This window comes from Nyctereutes procyonoides, unplaced genomic scaffold (assembly GCF_905146905.1).
Source record: "Nyctereutes procyonoides isolate TBG_1078 unplaced genomic scaffold, NYPRO_anot_genome, whole genome shotgun sequence".
Lineage (NCBI taxonomy): Eukaryota > Metazoa > Chordata > Mammalia > Carnivora > Canidae > Nyctereutes > Nyctereutes procyonoides.
Genome location: NW_026575030.1, coordinates 16,203,586 through 16,221,841, shown reverse-complemented (window position 1 = coordinate 16,221,841; position 18,256 = coordinate 16,203,586). Strand labels below are relative to the sequence as shown.

General features: G+C 37.6%; 1 protein-coding gene across 4 annotated transcripts in view; it reads right to left on the bottom strand.

Moving 5' to 3' along the window:
* Window positions 1-18,256, bottom strand: part of UGGT1 (UDP-glucose glycoprotein glucosyltransferase 1) — a 115,038-nt gene that overhangs the window by 43,871 nt on the left and 52,911 nt on the right. For all 4 annotated transcript variants that reach the window (XM_055316058.1, XM_055316056.1, XM_055316055.1 and 1 more), the window contains 2 exons: window positions 8,720-8,884; window positions 2,064-2,184 (listed from right to left, as the gene is read on the bottom strand). In XM_055316058.1, the coding sequence (XP_055172033.1) occupies window positions 2,064-2,184; window positions 8,720-8,884 (286 nt within the window). The remainder of the gene's footprint in view (window positions 1-2,063; window positions 2,185-8,719; window positions 8,885-18,256) is intronic.

Below are 18,256 nucleotides of genomic sequence, written 5' to 3'. Positions count from 1 at the left end.
TGATCTAAACTACCCAGTAATTTCTTCCTACATACAAAATGGTCTCCATCCTGTATCATCCTTTATCTCCAAGAACCTCCTCAATCTCGTGCCTTATTGCACTCCAACACAAATGTCACTCTTCTCTCACCATCTTCCAAGTACAGCTGGTTTATTTACGCCTCCTATCTATGTCCACTTACTCACCTGTCTATCCTTTCATTCAACAGAACTTACCAAGCACCTACTATCCTTAAACTCAATATTCTAGTAAAAGGAAAGAAATGGTAAGTAAGACACAGCTCATGGGGACAAAAGCACCAAAAGCATTAAAGCCTTAAAACAATCTCCTTCTAAGAAGGTCCCAGGACAACAAAGGCCAACAGCTGTGTAGGTAATCATGGAACTATGACTGCAGGGTCAGAAGGATGCAAGCTGCTCCTCCACTGACAGCTCCAAAATGTTTACCAGGCAAACTGCATTTTTGCCACTATGAACTAGCATAATTTCACAGCTGATCACTTCAACATTCAATGGAGAAAGATATCCAAAACACAGAACTATTGTTGTGCTCCTCATCCATGAATACCTCAAAGAGAGCTCCTTACAGTTTAATTTTAAATGATGGAAACTACAAAAACTTAGGACAAAGACTCCTAATACTGCTTGACTCTATTAAAACTTTAGGTAAAAAGCTAAAACCTAATTATAAAGAAACAGCTTAGGTCACTTTCTGACTACTTCCTTTTTTCAAATATAAGCAGAGATGTACATCTTGGCTCTGTCTAAAAGAAAAGACATTCAGTTTCAAGCAGATTAGAGATGGGTGCCATAAAGTTAACAAGCACACCTAAAGCTCTGTGTGCATCACACCCCACTCACAACAGCAAAGGCCACTGGCTTGTACTTCTTTGTTACATTTATCTTTTCTTGTGGAGTAAGACTTCTGCAAGTTACCACAGCTCTACCTATTTCCAGCTCTTTGTTCAAATGGCCTTCGGAGCCACAAGGGAAGGCATAAGGAACAAACTGTACCTAGGCTTCACACAACTACCTCTGAAAGGGTATTCTTGTGGAAATAACGCAAACGTCTATCAACTAAGGATTAGGTATGCCAAGTGTAGACTATCCATGTAAGAAAATACTAATTAACCATACAAAGGCAAAAAGTACTGTGACATGCTACAACATGGATAAACCTTAAAAACATGGTAAGAAAAAGAAGCTAATCACAGAAAACTCAGAATTATACAAAATATCCAGCAGAAAACTCCCTCAGAGACAGACACTAGATCAGCGGTTGCAGAGCGGGTTGGGGAAGGGGAAATGGAGAGTAACTACCAATGGGTACATGGTAGGGGCCATGATATATGTTCTACAATTAGACAGTGATGATCAGACAACTTTGAGAATACACTAAAAATTGTGCACTTGTATAAAGTTTCAAAAGGCTGTTTTATGGCATGTACACTATATCTCAATGAAAGTTTATTTTTAGATAGGCATTCATTCCTAGCCTCTCAGAGCAAAACCACCTGAGTTGTTTGTCCACATCACTGCTAGCTAATTCTACAACAAGGCTGCTTAACAGCTTTATGACTCTTAAGAAAGTCAACAATACAGATGTAGTCCCATCACTTAAGGCCTTAGGCCTTAACAGCTGGCATTTAAAGGACAATGAGGGGTACGTGGGTGGCTCAGTCAGTTAAGCATCCTACTCTTGATTTTGGTTCAGGATTCAGGTCAGGATTTCAGAGTTGTGAGAGGCTCTGCACTAGGTGTGGAGCCTACTTAAGATTCTTTCTCTCCCTCCCTACCACCCCTTAAAAAACAAAAAAAGACAATGGATATTTTTCAAAGTTTATAAGGATTTATACAGGAAGAATTTCTTTGTTTTTGGAGGAAACGCTTATGAATTTAGAAGCTCATGTTATGAACTAAATGTGTGATGAATGAAAACATAAAACATTAAAACACTGTGTCACAATCTTGGGTTATCTTCTGGACTTTACAATCCAACAGATGCAAAGATTCTGAAACAAAAATGAGAAAAAGCCCAAAGCTGTTCCTGAAACACTCCTTACTGGTTGCTGTTAAATCCAGGTATTCGCGCTCAGATGTCAAAATCCTAGAATTGATTCGTGGAACAACATTTGGCTGATTCATGATATACTCTACCACATCCTGATCATGGGACAGTTCACCCTACAAGAAAAAAAAATTAACAAGATGGGGCTGGGATAAATGTTAAAAAAAATTAGAGCAATAATAATTTATTAGGAACTAAAAAGTTATTAACTTTACAATTAAAGGTTCTTATGTATCGATAATAGCTAAAAACAGAAGTCTCCATGTTAGAGGTCCCTATTGTTGTTCAGCACAGCTTGACATGTTATGTATGTACATTATCTTTAATTCTTTCAACACCATGAGGCAAATGTTATTGACATTTGTTTTAAAGATGGAAGCTGAGGTACAGTACAGAAAGGTTAACAAACTTATTCAAAGTCATAGACCTAAGGAGATTCAAGTATGAAATGCAAAGCCATGTCTATGTTGTCTCTCCATGCACCACTGTGCTTCCCCCAAAATAAGTAAGCTCTACAAACTGGGTAAGAGTTACCAAATTCAAAAATCCATCCTGCAATCTGCTCATAGCCTCATTCTAAAGGAAAAAGCCAAATGCCTTCTCTCAAGCAGTTAATGTATTTTATAATAAAAATCACTCCAACGGGCACCTGGATGGTGCAGCCAGTTGAGCGCCTGACTGTAGGTTTCAGTTCAGATTGTAATCTCAGGGTGGTAAGATCAAGTCCTATGTCAGGCTTCTTGCTCAGCAGTGTCTGTTTAAGACTCCCTCCACCCTGCCCCTCCCACCTCCCATACACCCTCGCATTTTCCTCTCTCTCAAATACATAAATAAATCTTAAAAAACAAAAATCATCCCAAGCTTTTTTCAATCTCAGGCATCCATGCAATTTCCAGAGTCATAATTACACTTCAGGGATTAGAACTCATTTATCATTTTTTCTTCCCTTTTCTATACCTCCAAGATGTACAGAAATACTTGTACTTTATGAAGGTGGTCTCAAAGCCAAGTATAAATAGCAAGTTCTCCACACTCAAAAAATTTCATATAAAATGTATTTTAAAGCAATTTTCTTTCTTTTTTTAAAATTATTTATTTCTTCACGAGAGGCCAGAAAGAGAGCGAAAGAGAGAGAGAGAGAGGCAGAGACACAGGCAGAGAAAGATGCAGGCTCCATGCAAGAAGCCTGATGTGGAAATCGATCCCGGGTCTCCAAGACCACACCCTGGGCTGAAGGTGGTGCTAAACCACTGAGCCACCTGGGCTGTCCTAAAGCAATTTTCAAGGGAGAGATAGATGTAAATCAAATATAATACACAGTCAAGTCTAGAAAACTGCAATTAGGCATCTTCTGTGGCTACTTACCCAGAGAAACTCATACAATTCTCAAACTATAGACTAATAATGAGTATACGAACCAATCATACAAAAGACTACAAAGTTACTAGATGATTCAGTATATATGTAAGCCCATGTATATAACTTTAGTCTCTATTATAAATCTGGCCTGATTCTACTCAGAAGCCTTAACTAGCTAAGGAGGGCAATTTGGTAACATCTATCAAAATTTCAAATGTACTTAACTTTTTTTTTAATATATATTTTTTTAATTTTTATTTATTTATGATAGTCACACACACAGAGAGAGAGAGAGAGAGGCAGAGACACAGGCAGAGGGAGAAGCAGGCTCCATGCACCAGGAGCCCGACGTGGGATTCGATCCCGGGTCTCCAGGATCGTGCCCTGGGCCAAAGGCAGGCGCTAAACTGCTGCGCCACCCAGGGATCCCATCAAATGTACTTAACTTTTAATGCAGCCCATCTACACACACACACACACACACACACACACACACACACACACACACAAACACACACAACGTTTTTTTCTAGAAAGAGAAGATAAGTTGCAGGGAAAGAGGAGTGAATGAGTGAAAGTTTCTCTTCATTCACACCTCTATTCACACCTTGAGTTTCACACCATCTGCCTATCGTACCTTTTTACAGTGACTCTAGTTCAAAATCTTAAATGTACATGACCCTTCGACAAAACAATTCCAATAACTGGTATTTCTCAAAAAAAAAAGGGGGGGGGTATAAAGATATACATATAAGACTAGTCATTTTGGGACGCCTGGTGGCTTAGCAGTTAAAGCGTCTACCTTCGGCTCAGGGCGTGATCCTGGAGTCCCGGGATCAAGTCCCACATCGGGCTCCCTACATGGAGCCTGTTTCTCCCTCTGCCTATGTCTCTGCCTCTCTCTCTCTCTCTCTCATGAATAAAATCTTAAAAAAAAATAAAAAAGGACTAGTCATTTCAGCAGTATTTGTAACAGTGAAATTCTATAAGCAATGTCCAACATTAAGGGATGATATAACTGTTCATTCTTAAAAATAAAAAAACCAGAGGGATCCCTGGGTGGCTCAGCAGTATGGCTCCTGCCTTCAGCCCAGGGTGTGATCCTGGAGTCCTGGGATCAAGTCCCATGTCGGACTCCCTGCGTGGAGCCTGCTTCTCCCTCTGCCTGTGTCTCTGCCCCTCTCTCTTTCTGTTTCTCTCATGAATAAATAATAAAATAAAATCTTTAATAAAAAATTAAAAAACCAGACAGCAATCTAAAAGTACTGACAAAGAGTTGTATATTCCGAAACACAAAGCAGAGATATATTTAATTAGAAAGGTAAGCTAAGGGCAGCCCCGGTGGCGCAGCGGTTTAGCGCCGCCTGCAGCCCAGGGCGTGATCCTGGAGACCCGAGATCGAGTCCCATGTCAGGCTGTCTGCATGGAGCCTGCTTCTCCCTCTGCCTGTGTCTCTGCCTCTCTCTCTCTCTCTAGCTGTGTCTCTATGAATAAATAAATAAAATCTTAAAAAAAAAAAAGAAAAAAGAAAGGTAAGCTAAAAAATACATATGTAAATATATAAATATATATTTCTATATATATGGGGACACAAAGAGCTATTTCTCTAGGGATTCTGAAGAAGAGAACAACTCTCATATTTACTTTAGACACTTTAATATTCTCCCAAATTTAGTATTTTCTAAATATGTATAGGAGCACATCTGACTTTTGTCACAATATTTCAAATAAAACTTTCTTTAGCTAGAGCAAACCAAACTTCTCACTGGCAATTTAAGGAGAAGCAGAGGAAAACTAGCATTCAAAGGGAGAATATTTAAACCACAGATATCTGAAAAACAAAAACTCTTCTGAATTTTTACATCCAACAATGTTGAAAAAGAAATGGTTTAAACAGATGCTGGAAAACCAACATGTTTGAATTATCTTTTATCTTTTCATTAATATTATTTAAACAAAGAGAATAATTATCATTTCTTCTAGACTATCCTTAACTTTGGAAAATAAGTGAAACTCATTTAAAAAAAAAACCTATATTTTCATATTTTGTTCTAGTAGCTCCATGAAGAACAAATTACTTAACAAAACTACCTTATTCATGAGGGAGCATGCAATAGAATTTAGTCAATACTTTTTGTTTGGGGTTTGTTTTCTTGTTTGCTTGTTTTATAAAAGGATTATCAGCATGATATGTAGCTTTTAAAAATATTTTTTGGGTCTTTTCAACAAATGGTGCTGGGAAAACCGGATATCCATATACAAAAGAATGAAGTGGGGCCCTTACATACTCACACCACACACAAAAATTAACTCAAAATAGATCAAAGACATAAACATAAGAGCTAAACTATAAAACTTTTGGGAAAAAACATTGGGGAAAACCATGACGTTGGATTTGACAATGATTTCTCAAATATGACTGGATCCTCAGAAAGATTAACAGCTAGTCAAAAGAGGGTATGAGGGCGGCCCGGGGGCTCAGCGATTTAGCGCCACCTTCAGCCCAGGGCCTGATCCTGGAGACCCGGGATCAAGTCCCACATCTGGCTCCCTGCATAGAATCTGTTTCTTCCTCTGCCTGTCTGTGTGTGTGTCTCTAATAAATAAATAAAATCTTATAAATAAATAAATAAATAAATAAATAAATAAATAAATAAATAAATAAATAAATAAATGATAAAGATATCCTGATTTGACTGGAAGAATCAAAACTATCTCTAATCATAGATGGCAAGTTTTTGTCATCTGTAAGATGACAACATTTTCTATATAGAAATTTTTTTAAAAAGCTTTAGAACTGGGACGCCTGGGTGGCTCAGAGGTTGAGTGTCTGCCTTTGGCTCAGGGCATGATCCCAGGATCCAGGATCAAGTCCCACATCAGGTTCCCTGCATGGAGCCTGCTTCTCCCTCTGCCTGTGTCTCTGCCTCTCTCTCTCTGTGTCTCTCATGAATAAATATTCTTTTTTTTTTTTTAAAAAAAAAAGGCTTTAGGACTAATAAGTTCAACAAGGTTGCAGCATCTAAGATCAATATATAAAAATCAATTGTATTTCTATTCACTATCAATGAACCACCCAAAAATTAAATTAAGGAAATAATTCCACTTATAATAGCATCAAAAAAAATACTAGCCAATAAATTTAATGAAAGAAGAGTAAGGATGCTTCATTGGAAACAAAACATCACTGAAAAAATAACAAGACCTAAATAAATGGAAACACATCCTGGGTTCATGGGTTAGAAACTCAATGTTGCTAAGATGTTAATTACTCTCCTAATTGATCTACAGATTCAATGCAATTACTACAAAATCCCAGCGGCCCTTTTTTTGCAAATACTAACAAGTTAAGTTTAAGATTCATGTGAAAATGCAGATGACATAGTTCAAACAATCTTTAAAAAAGAGAAAGAAAAACCCAAAGTTGGAAAACTCACACTTAATTACAATTAAGACTGTGCAGTACTGGACAGTCCGGGTGGCTCAGCGGTGTAGCACCGCCTTTGGCCCAGGGCCTGATCCTGGAGACCCAGGATCGAGTCCCACGTCAGGCCCCCTGCACGGGGCCTCTTCTCCCTCTTCCTGTCTCTGCCTCTCTCTCTCTCTCTGTCTCTCATGAATAAATAAATAAAATCTTAAAAAAAAAAAAAAGACCGTGCAGTACTTACATAAGAACAAATATGTAACTGAATAGAAAATAGGCAGTTCATAAATAAATCTTTATATTAATGGTCAATTTATTTTTTTACAAGAGTGACATGACACTTTAATGGGAGAAGAGCATTCTTTTCAATAAACAGTACTAGGACAACTGCATATCCCAAAAGACATCCAGTTGCATGCCAAACTGGATATGACGACAAAAAAAAAAAAGTGGACTCCTACCTCACACCATATACAAAAACTGAAAATACATCCAAGAACTAAATGTTTAAGAGAAAAAAAACTATAAAAGGTATCAATCTTCATGACCTAGAATAAGCTCATATACAGCACAAATAGCACAAGCAACAAAAAAAGTAAAATTGGACTTAATCAATATTTAAAGCATCTGTCCTTTAAAAGACAAACTATGAAATTAGAAAAACACTGGAAAATTCTATATATAAGGGATTACTACCCAGAACACATAGAGAACTCAAAATAACAAAACAAGTTAGTCAATGAAACACATAGACATTTCTCCAAAAAAGATATAAATGATCAATAAGTACAGGAAACAATTTTCAACATTATTCATTTTCGAGTAACACAGGTAAAAACCATAATGAGATATTACTTAATACCAACTAGGCTATAGTCAAAGAAACAGATAATATCAAGTATCAGCTAGAATGTGGAGATTAGAACCTGCATACATTGCTGGTAGCAATGTATAATGGTACAGCCACTTTGGAAAAGACTAAACAGGCAATTTCACTTCAAGGTATACACACAAGACAAATAACATATGTCTACACAAAAACTTGTACATGATTGTATTCATAAGTAGCCACAGAGAGGAAACCTAAATATGCATCAACTGATGAGTGGGTTTTTAAGATGTGTTATATCCACTCAAGGAACTATTATTTGGCCATAAAAAGAAATAAAGTACTAACACATACTCCAACTGGAATAACCTTGAAAATATTACACATGAAAGAAATCACACACACTAGACCACATATTATATGATTCCATTTATATTAAATGTCTCAAATAGGCAAATCCATACAGAAAGAAAATAGATTTGAAGTTGCTAGAGTTTAGGGTAGAGGCAAATGCAGAGTGAATGCTACAGGGTGTTGGACTTTGGGAGTGATGATGATGTTCTAAGATTTCACAGAGGTTATAGTTGCATAAATTCTGTGTACACACTAAATACACTGAATTGTCCACTTCAAAGACTGAATTTTATGACATGTGAATTATATCTCAACAATAACTGTATATACACAAGTATATATACACACATATATATATGTGTGAGCCTTTCCTAAGTCAAAATCCCCTACAAATAGAACAAATGACTATTGGAAATGCTAAGTTCTTTAGAATTTTTTAAATAAACACTTAATCTTGACAACAATAAACTTAGCTATTTCAAATAGAATTCACAGAAAGTCTTGTGAATATTTTCATTATATCTGTATATGTGCAAATATATATATTATATCTTTTTTTACATATATATTACAACTGATGTATAAAAACTAATAATACTTAAAGAATGTTATGGCTTACTACAGAGATTACAAAAACATAAGCAAAACCATTCTCTTTCAAAATCAGCCTTGAATTACCACTCACCAAGTATACTGCTCTTTGGAAGAAGGTTGTGGTCTCCAGGATTTTGTGCATTGTGATGGTTTCCAACTCATCAGGATCTAACTGTTCCTTTTCAAAGGGCATTCCGTTGAACAGAACAACAGGCAATGGACCAACCCCAGTCTGTTCATAATAGCCTCTCGCTTCCTGAGACACAAGGGACAACAAATAATATCTTTTATCCTTTGTAAGATAAATGGAACAAAGCATATTTTTCATGCATATGTGCTAATAAGAAAAGTAAAATCAACAGAAATATGATCACCAAGAAATAACTAAAGAAATACCTTTAAAGAAATATCAGAAGAGACAGAGTTAATATCCAACTGGGTAATCTGAACCTGAATTATTGAGTTTTTATAAAACCACAAATCCTTGCAAATTAGGAAGTGATTTCAGGGTAAGGGTAATTTTAAGCTACCCAGGCTACCAAACCTTAATTACATATACTAAAGCCAAGGCTGTATAACAAACCTTTCAACAATGATAGAGATATTCTATCTTTGCTGTCCAATGCAATAGCCACTAACCACATGTAACTATTGAGCACTTAAAATTTAAATTAATTTCCATTTTAAAAGCCACATGCGACTAGAGGCTACCATAATGGGCAGCACAATGACAGACTGCCATAAATTATGAGTGCTCTTGGGCAGATAAGATGAAATATTTACACTCCAATCTAAATTTAAAAGATCCCGATCACTGACAAAGAAATTACACTTTTAGAAAACAAAACAAAACTGGTAGTAAAAGAGTGCTTAAAAATTGGGGATCCCTGGGTGGCGCAGCGGTTTGGCGCCTGCCTTTGGCCCAGGGTGCGATCCTGGAGACCCGGGATCGAATCCCACATCGGGCTCCTGGTGCATGGAGCCTACTTCTCCCTCTGCCTGTGTCTCTGCCTCTCTCTCTCTGTGACTATCATAAATAAAAAAAAAAAAATATTTTTAAAAAATTGCTCTATGATAATACTAAGCCCAATCTTTTTCCTTCTTCTCCAAGACAAAAGAGGTTCCTTAGGAGGAAAATGCTAGGCTAACAAAAAAGCAAATATATCTAAGATGAGCACTCTTCTCTGATGGTCAATATATAGATATACATTCCCCTTGGATATCAACCACAGCCCCAAAGCTAACTCGTCACAGTAAAAACTTTAATTACCCAAGGTGTAAAAGGATTCCTTATAACATTCTTGTTAAGACATCTTTTAATACCTCTGAAAAATAGCAAAATTATATGTATTTATATATAAATAGAAAAGTATTTCAAATGGGTAACTGACAATCATCAGCAGTAACACACTGCTCAGTTTCTAATCAGATCTAGCCATAACAGTAACACTTACCAGATGGGTGAGAACATGGCACAGGCAGAAAGGCCTTGTATGTTATTTCTGCCATTTCCACATATCATAGTTTATACTTTTAAAATTTACATTTCCAAAATTTTTACCATGCTAATTCTGTTCTTTAATGTCTCAACTATTTCAAAGACATTCATTAAAAATTCAATTTTAAAATACTTTGTTTCGAAAATCATCCCCCCAACAAAACAAACAAACAACAACAACAACAAAAAAAAACAAACCCACGTTATAACTCTAAGAGACAACAGGGCAGCCCGGGTGGCTCAGTGGTTTAGCGCTGCCTTCGGCCCAGGGCATGATCCTGGAAACCCGGGATTGAGTCCCACATCGGGCTCCCTGCATGGAGCCTGCTTCTCCCTCTGCCTATGTCTCTGCCTCTGTGTGTGTGTGTGTGTGTTTCTCATAAATAAATAAAATCTTTAAAAATAATAATAACTTAAGAGACAATAAAAGTAACACTGGTTTTCTCCAAAAATGGCAAATGAGTGAAAAAAAGGAGTTAAGAAGGAGATGTTTTGACTATATAGACCTTCCTTCCTTACAAATTGTAAATAACTTACCAACCAAATAACAGAATGCAGGCTAATTACCAAAAAGCCAAACTTAAAAATTACATAAGAATTTCTATCAATACTAACTAAAAATGTTAACTGTAATTTAAAAACCTTAATTAATTATAGGCAAGGTCTTATGAATTAGCCACTCACAAATGATAACTGAAATTAATAAGGACTCAAAGTTAACATGCCAAATGCAAAATGTCTACATGTATAAATTAGGACTTAAGTATCATTATCTTATTAGCTTGAAAGACATATATATATATACACACACACACACACCTATCAGACATATTATCTTCAGTTTAAAATTTCTACTTTAATTGTACACTCTAGTACAAATAATTACAACTTTCAAATATCATACACAGAGGATAACATAGCTTCAAATTTATAACAAAAGGTACAAGTATCTATTTTTTTTTTAAGATTTTTATTTAAGAGAGAGAGAGAGACTGTGCATGTACAAGGTGGGGAAGGGCAGAGGGAGAGAGAGAACCTTAACCAAGCTCCCCACCTAGCACAGAGCCCAATACAGGCTCATCTCACAGCCCTAAGATCACGACCTAAGCTGAAATCAAGAGTCAGCCGCTAACCTGAACGAGCTACCCAAACACTCCAGTACAGTTATTTATAAGTGTAATAACAATTGCTAAATGAATTTATTCCTCCTTTAAAAAGTTTCAAAACAATCTTTTTTGTGGTCTTTATCACGTGGAAGCACAGCTACTACAGTTTTGAAAGTCTTATTAATCATTAGATTCTTAGGACTTCTGAGACTCTCACAACATCCTTAATATATGAAAGCATATGTTTACTCAAATAGCAAGGAAATTAAGTGGTATAAAATTATTTGCTTATATGGGAAGGACCTCTAATCAGTACAGATAAGGAAAAGAGCCAAGACTCGGAAACTACTAAGGAGCTATGTCTGTAATACATTTATCTGATACATCAGTAAAATGAAGACTGTAACACATGTAATAAAATACCCTTTTACTCCATTTGTCCAATATATCTCAAGAAAATACTTTTATTTATTTTTTAAAGATTTTATTTGTTTATTCATGAGAGACACAGAGAGAGAGAGAGAGAGAGAGAGAGAAAGAGAGAAAGAGAGAGGGGGGGGGCAGAGACACAAACAGGGAGAAGCAGGCTCCATGCAGAGAGCCTGATGTGGGACTTGATCCTGGGACTCCAGGATCATGCCCTGGGCTGAAGGCAGGCGTTTAAACCTCTGAGCCACCCAGGTGCCCTAAGAAAATACTTTTAATACAGCAATCATCCACAATAGAAATGCAATGTGTACTGTCCTTCAGGAAGATGAAGGAAAATTAAAGGGAACTGTTTTCCAGGTGAGACCAGTGAAATAGATAAAGGGGATCAAGAGTACACTTAACAGGACGAGTACCAAGTAGTGTATACAACTGTTGTATCATTATATTATACATCTGAAATGAATATAATACTGTATGTTAATTATACTTGAATTAAAAAAATTATTTAAACAAGTGAGATCTAATGTTAAAATGGTAAAAAGCAACCAAGCAAGCACACTGGGGCAAAATCAGGCACTTCTCCCTTCCGGGGGAAAAAAAATTAAATTAAAAATTAAAAATAAACATTTTCCAAATGAAAAATATGAGAAAACTTCATGAATTCCTTCAATTCTTTCATATTCCCAAAGTGGTCTTTCTTTCCTTCTATTTCACCTATTCTTTTTCTACAGAGTATTACCTCTTCCTGTTTTTGTCTATCTAGAAAATTACCGGGCACCATATCAGTTTTATTTTATTTTAAAAAACAAATAAGGTGGGGGTAGCACCTGGGTGGCTCAGTGGCTGAACATCTGCCTTTGGCTCAGGTCATGATCCCAGGGTCCTGGGACCGAGTCCCATATCAGGATCCCTACAGGGACCATGCTTCTCCCTCTCTGCCTGTGTCTCTGCCAATCTCTCTGTCTCTCATGAATGAATGAATGAATGAATGAATGGATAAATAAATATTTAAGACACACACAAGGCAGCTGAGCAAATGGAAAGATACAACAGAACAATGGAATTGTGTTCAGGCTACCCAGAACAGACCTCATGACCAGCTGCAACCCTAAATCTGACTTAATACACCTTAAAAACAAAGGAGCTCAACACTAAAGCAAGAGTAACATCAGTATTATGGCTGAAGAAGAAGACATACACCATTGGTGCCCCCAATCCTGAACAATAACCCAGCATTTAAGCACAGACAAAAGTGCCTTTGTGGAAGCTTTGGGATCCAGCACCATATGCCAAGAAGTTCACTTACCCATGCATCAGGTAACAGCCATACAAGTTCAACCCTGGCTGTGGACTCTGTATTGGTTCATCAACTGGCTCCAGCCCCTCCCAGTCACAGCCTGAGGACCCCTAGAAAAAACTGTCTTAAACAATCACACCTTCAGACAAGAGACCTCTGTGTAAGTCCAGGTTTCCAGAAAAGAAGTTCCAAAACACCACTGGAGCAAAAGAAAAAAGAGATTGGATGCACCGGAGAAGATAAAAACAATAGTCTGACTTCACTTGGCCCCAGCACAACTTAGGGCCAAGAAAGATTTTTTGGGCCTATGATGTCTCCTGCTGGGGAAACAGAGAGTAAGTGAGCAAACACTCAATTTCCCCCACTACAAGCAACACTGAGGCTTGCTCATTTTTCTCTTAACCCATCAAGAGTACTGAATTTGAACTGTGTAACGGGGTAGAAAGAGGCTGGAAAAGGCAGCCAATAGTACTCAGAAAGCACTCAAAGAGGATGGATCATACTTACTGCATCACAAACTCCATCAAGAGCTCACCCATGAACCACTGGGGACACTTCAGTCACAGATCCCACCAAATGACTCATTGGCACACCTCATCTACACTCACCCTCACCCTGTGTCCAGCTCCTTGTATATGCTCCTTACAGTAGTGGCAAGAGTGAGCTTTACCAGATGGCTAGTGAGAAAGCACAGAAAGTCAGACCAAACATGAGGGCAACAGAGAAAAAATACTGGAGCTTTATGGCCACCTCAAGGAAAGCAAAAGAAGGACAGTCAGCACCCCCAGCCTTTGGCAATGTAGACTCCAAAAGTTAGGCACGGTTAAGAATTCTGTATAAGAAAGAATAAGTATGGAGCATATACATCCACAGATGGCCTGAGAAAGCCTCAGAATTCCTAGGTTTGACAGAAGGTACTTCTCTCCCAAAGACAGTTTAGTAAAGACTGTGGGAGGTGACTGCTACCTCAAAGAAGCAACAAAACTGCAAGGAACATCAAGAAAGCACAACTGCACCAAAGGATCACAATAATCATTCAGTACCCAACTCCAAAGAAGTGGATACCTATGATTTACCTAATAAAGAATTTAAAAAAGTTATTTAAAAAGAAACTCAATTACCTACAAGAAAACACAAAGATAATTCAACAACAACAAAAAAACCCATAAAATTTCAAGTTTAACGAGAGAGAGAGAAATCATTTAAAAAAAAAAAAAAGCCAAACACATTCTGGAGCTAAAGAATACAATAAATTCTTTGGAAAGAAGAATGAAATAGCATTAATATCAGAATGGATCAAACAGAAAAAAGAATCTGTGAGTTAAAAAGAACTCTGAAATTATCCACTCAGAGGATAACAATAACAACACAAACAATAGGAAAAATATGTTATCTAGATGTTTTCCAAATTACTAGAATTCCAGAAGGAGATAAGAGGTTTTAGAAGGTGTTAAAAAGTTTACTTAAAGAAATAATGGCTGAGAAGTCCCCAAATGTGGGGAGTGATTTGATATTCAAGTTCATGAAGCTTATAGGTCACCAAACAAAATCAACTTAGAGAAATCCTCTGCAAGACACATAATAAAACTGTCAAAAATCAAAGACAAAGACAGAATCTTGAAAGCAGCAACAGAAAACACCTTGTCACTTATCAGGGAACGCCAAGAGCAGACTTCCCAAAAGAAACCTTACAGACCAAGCAAGAGTGGGATGATATCAAGTGCTGAAAGGTAAACACTGCTAACCAAAGATACCCTACCTGGCAACATTATCATTTAGAAATGGAGAAAGACTTTCATAGATAAATCAAAGCTAAGACACTTCATCACCACTAAACTTGCTTTACAGGAAATGGTGAAAGGACCTCTTCAAGCTGAAATGAAAGGATGATACTGAGTAACATAAAAACATATGAAAATATATAAAATTGGTAAACACAAGTATATATTCATATACTGTAAAAAGGTGACGTGTTAGCCACTTACCTCTAATATAAAGGTTACGGAACATGAGTTTTGAAAATAACTATAGCTATACTAATTGGTTCATGAATGCACAATATAAAAAGATATAAATTGTGAGAACAAAAATAGAAACAGGGAGAGTGTAAAAAGAGTAAATAAGTTTTTATATGCAATAAAAGATGTCAGCAGCATAAAGCAGACACTATACGTAAGATGGTCCATGTAAGCCTCAAAATAACAAAGCAAAAATCTACAGTAGCTTCACAAAACATGAAGAGAAAGAGATCAAAGCATACCACTACAGAAAAATCAATTCACAAAAGAGGCAGGAAGAAAGGAACAAGGGAAACATAAACAGCCAGAAAATAACTAATAAAATGGCATTTGTTTGTAAATAATCTATGGAATACATCAATAGTCTATCAATAATACTCTAAATGTAACAATGTTAAATTCTCCAATCAAAGGGCAGAGAACATAGCTGGGTAGATCAAAGAAAAAAGAAAGAAAACAAGACAACTATATGAATCCACAAGAGTCAACTATATAAACCTACAAGAGTTTCATTATAGCTTTAAGGACACAGATAGGCTCAAAGTGAAGTGATGGAAAAAAATACTCCATGCAAATGGAAACTGAAAGACAGCAGGGGTAGCTGTATTTATATTAAACAAAATAAGAGTTTAAACACAAAACTGTAATCACATGGAAAAAAAGATCCTTATGTAAAGGAGCCAATTCATTGAGAAAGCATAACAATTTTAAGTGTACGTACAGACAACACATATTAAGCAAATATTAACAAATCTCAAGGAAGAAACAGACAACACAATGTGAGTACAGTGAAGAATTCAATACCTCACGTTGAACAATGGATATATAAACACACAGAAATTAGTAAGGAAATACTGGACTTTAATTATACTGTAAATCTAATGGACCTAACAGATATATACAGAATACTCCATCCAACAGCAGCAGAATACATGGCTTCAAAAGCACATATGAAATATTCTAGAAATCAGTAACATGAGGAAAACTGGAAAATTTGCAAATATGTGGAAATTAACAAATGCCTTGATAATCAGTGAGTCTCAAAGAATAAATCAAAAGTGAAATAAATACCTTGAAATAAAATTAAAATGGAAACAATGCATCAAAACTTACAAGATACAGCAAAAGTAGGTCTAAGAAGGCATTTTATAGTGATAAATGCTAACATTAAGCAAAAAGAAAGATCTCAAGTAAAAAGCTTAACTATATATACCTCTAGGAACTAGAAAAAAAAAAGAAACTATACCCAAACTGCTGAAGGAAAGCAACAAAGATCAGAGACCAGAAAAACAAATGGAAAGTTCAAACTGTTTTTTAAAACTAAGCTGTTTTTTAAAAAGATAAAAAAATTTAGCGAACCTTTAGCTAAATGAAGAAAAAAGAGAAAAATTTAAATAAAATCAGAAATAAAGCAGGAGAGAGAAGGGGCAAGATGGCAAAAGAGTAGGGGTCCTCAACTCATCTGGCCTCACAAACTTACATTGATAATTTTCTTTTTCTTTTCTTTAAAGATTTTATTTATTTATTCATGAGAGACACAGAGAGAGAGAGAGGCAGAGACATAGGCAGAGTGAGAGGCAGGTTCCATGCAAGGAGCCCGATGCAGGACTCGATCCTGAGGCTCTAGTATCATGCTCTGAGCCAAAGGCAGATGTTCAACTGCTGAACCACCCAGGTGTCCCACATAGATAATTTTCAAAGCATCCTGACCACCTACGAATTTGACCTGAGATTTAACGAGAGAACAGCCGGAATGTTCCAAAAAAAGTTTTCACTTCTAACAAGGGAGGAAGGTGCAAAAAAATAAAAAAGAATGAAGTGGGGTAAGGGAACTGTGACTTAGCAGGACTAGAGCAGAGCTACAAAAGCCTCTGGGGCAGGAAAGTGTGGAGGCCAAGAAAAATTAAGGCCATTCCACCTCAAGTTTAGCATTAGCACAAGCACAGCCATCTTAGGTCCCTGGGAATAAGAACTGAACTTTACAGGAAAAACTGCAGATTGTCCTAGGCAGGGAATCCCATATCGGAAAGACAATAAAGCTCAGAATGCCCTTGGCAGAGAATGCCGTATCGGATCTTAAGAAACTCTCCCACCCTTTCCCCCATATTGGAATGGAAAAAATTCCTCCACTCCTTCTGAAGATCCCCTAGACCAGCCCATAAAAAACCCAGCTGTAACCCACTTCGGGGTCCAAGACCCTGCTCTGTAGTATGGAGTATACTTGGACCCAAGCTTGAGCTTGTAAATAAACACTCATGTACTTGCATCAGTGTCGGCTCCTTGGTGGTTTCTCGGATTCGCAATCTTTCTGTTTCTTGCACAACAGAAAGAACAGCCCTGGAGAAGTGGGAACTTTAAAAATCTGCGCAGTTTTCCCTGATGGAAAAGTGCTTAGCAGGGAGATCGGGCAGAATCGCCGGAGGGGCAGTGAAACCTAGAGAATTCCGGAGTCACTTTAAGGGGAGGGGCACCTGGGGGAAAGCACACCCCAAACTGCAGTCTGAAACCAGTAAAGCCCAAGAGCGCCTCAACCTTCGGGGCATTTGGGAGAAGCCAGTAGGTTACGGGCTGCTCCGGAGCTGCCTGTACCCTAGAGGCTGGCAACGGTGTTTGTGCCCTATTCCCTTCAGGATAGGCGGCCCCCAGGACCACCAAGTCCAGCAGAACAGGGCCCCAGATCCCAGGGTGCCCAAGGGGACAAAGCCCACAATCCTGCGCTCCCCCTGAGACAAGCGGAATCAGGGAGGGCACAAGACAGGGAGAACTCTCCTGCCGCTGGGCACCCCCAAGCGGTGCAGATCAGCGCACCCACACTGGCCTCGAAAGCATCTAGCCCAGTGCAGACTGAGAGCTGCCATTAGTTACTTGCTAGGAGCCAACTCCAGAGCTGGAAATCTTGCTGTTGTCGTTGCTCCTCTTCGTTTCACGTTGTGGCTGTGAGAGGCCAAGCCTCTAGGGAACAAAGGCCTCACAGGATAAACAGCTCTTACTGAGCCCTGCACTCAGCAGGAAGCAGGACATCTCCAACCAGGCACAAACACCTGGAAATCAGCACAGCAGACCCTACCCCAAAAAGAACTGCTGGAAGTAAAGGGGAAAGCAAGTTTACTCAACAAACAGCATTGGAAAAGTTCCACAACAGAAGAAAAATAGTATACAGAACTAGAGGGTCCTTTTTTTTTTTCCCTTTTTTCTTTTTCCATTACGATTCATTTTTATATCATACTAGAATTTTCCAATGCTTTTTTCTCTTTTCCCACCTAACTATAGAATTTCATCA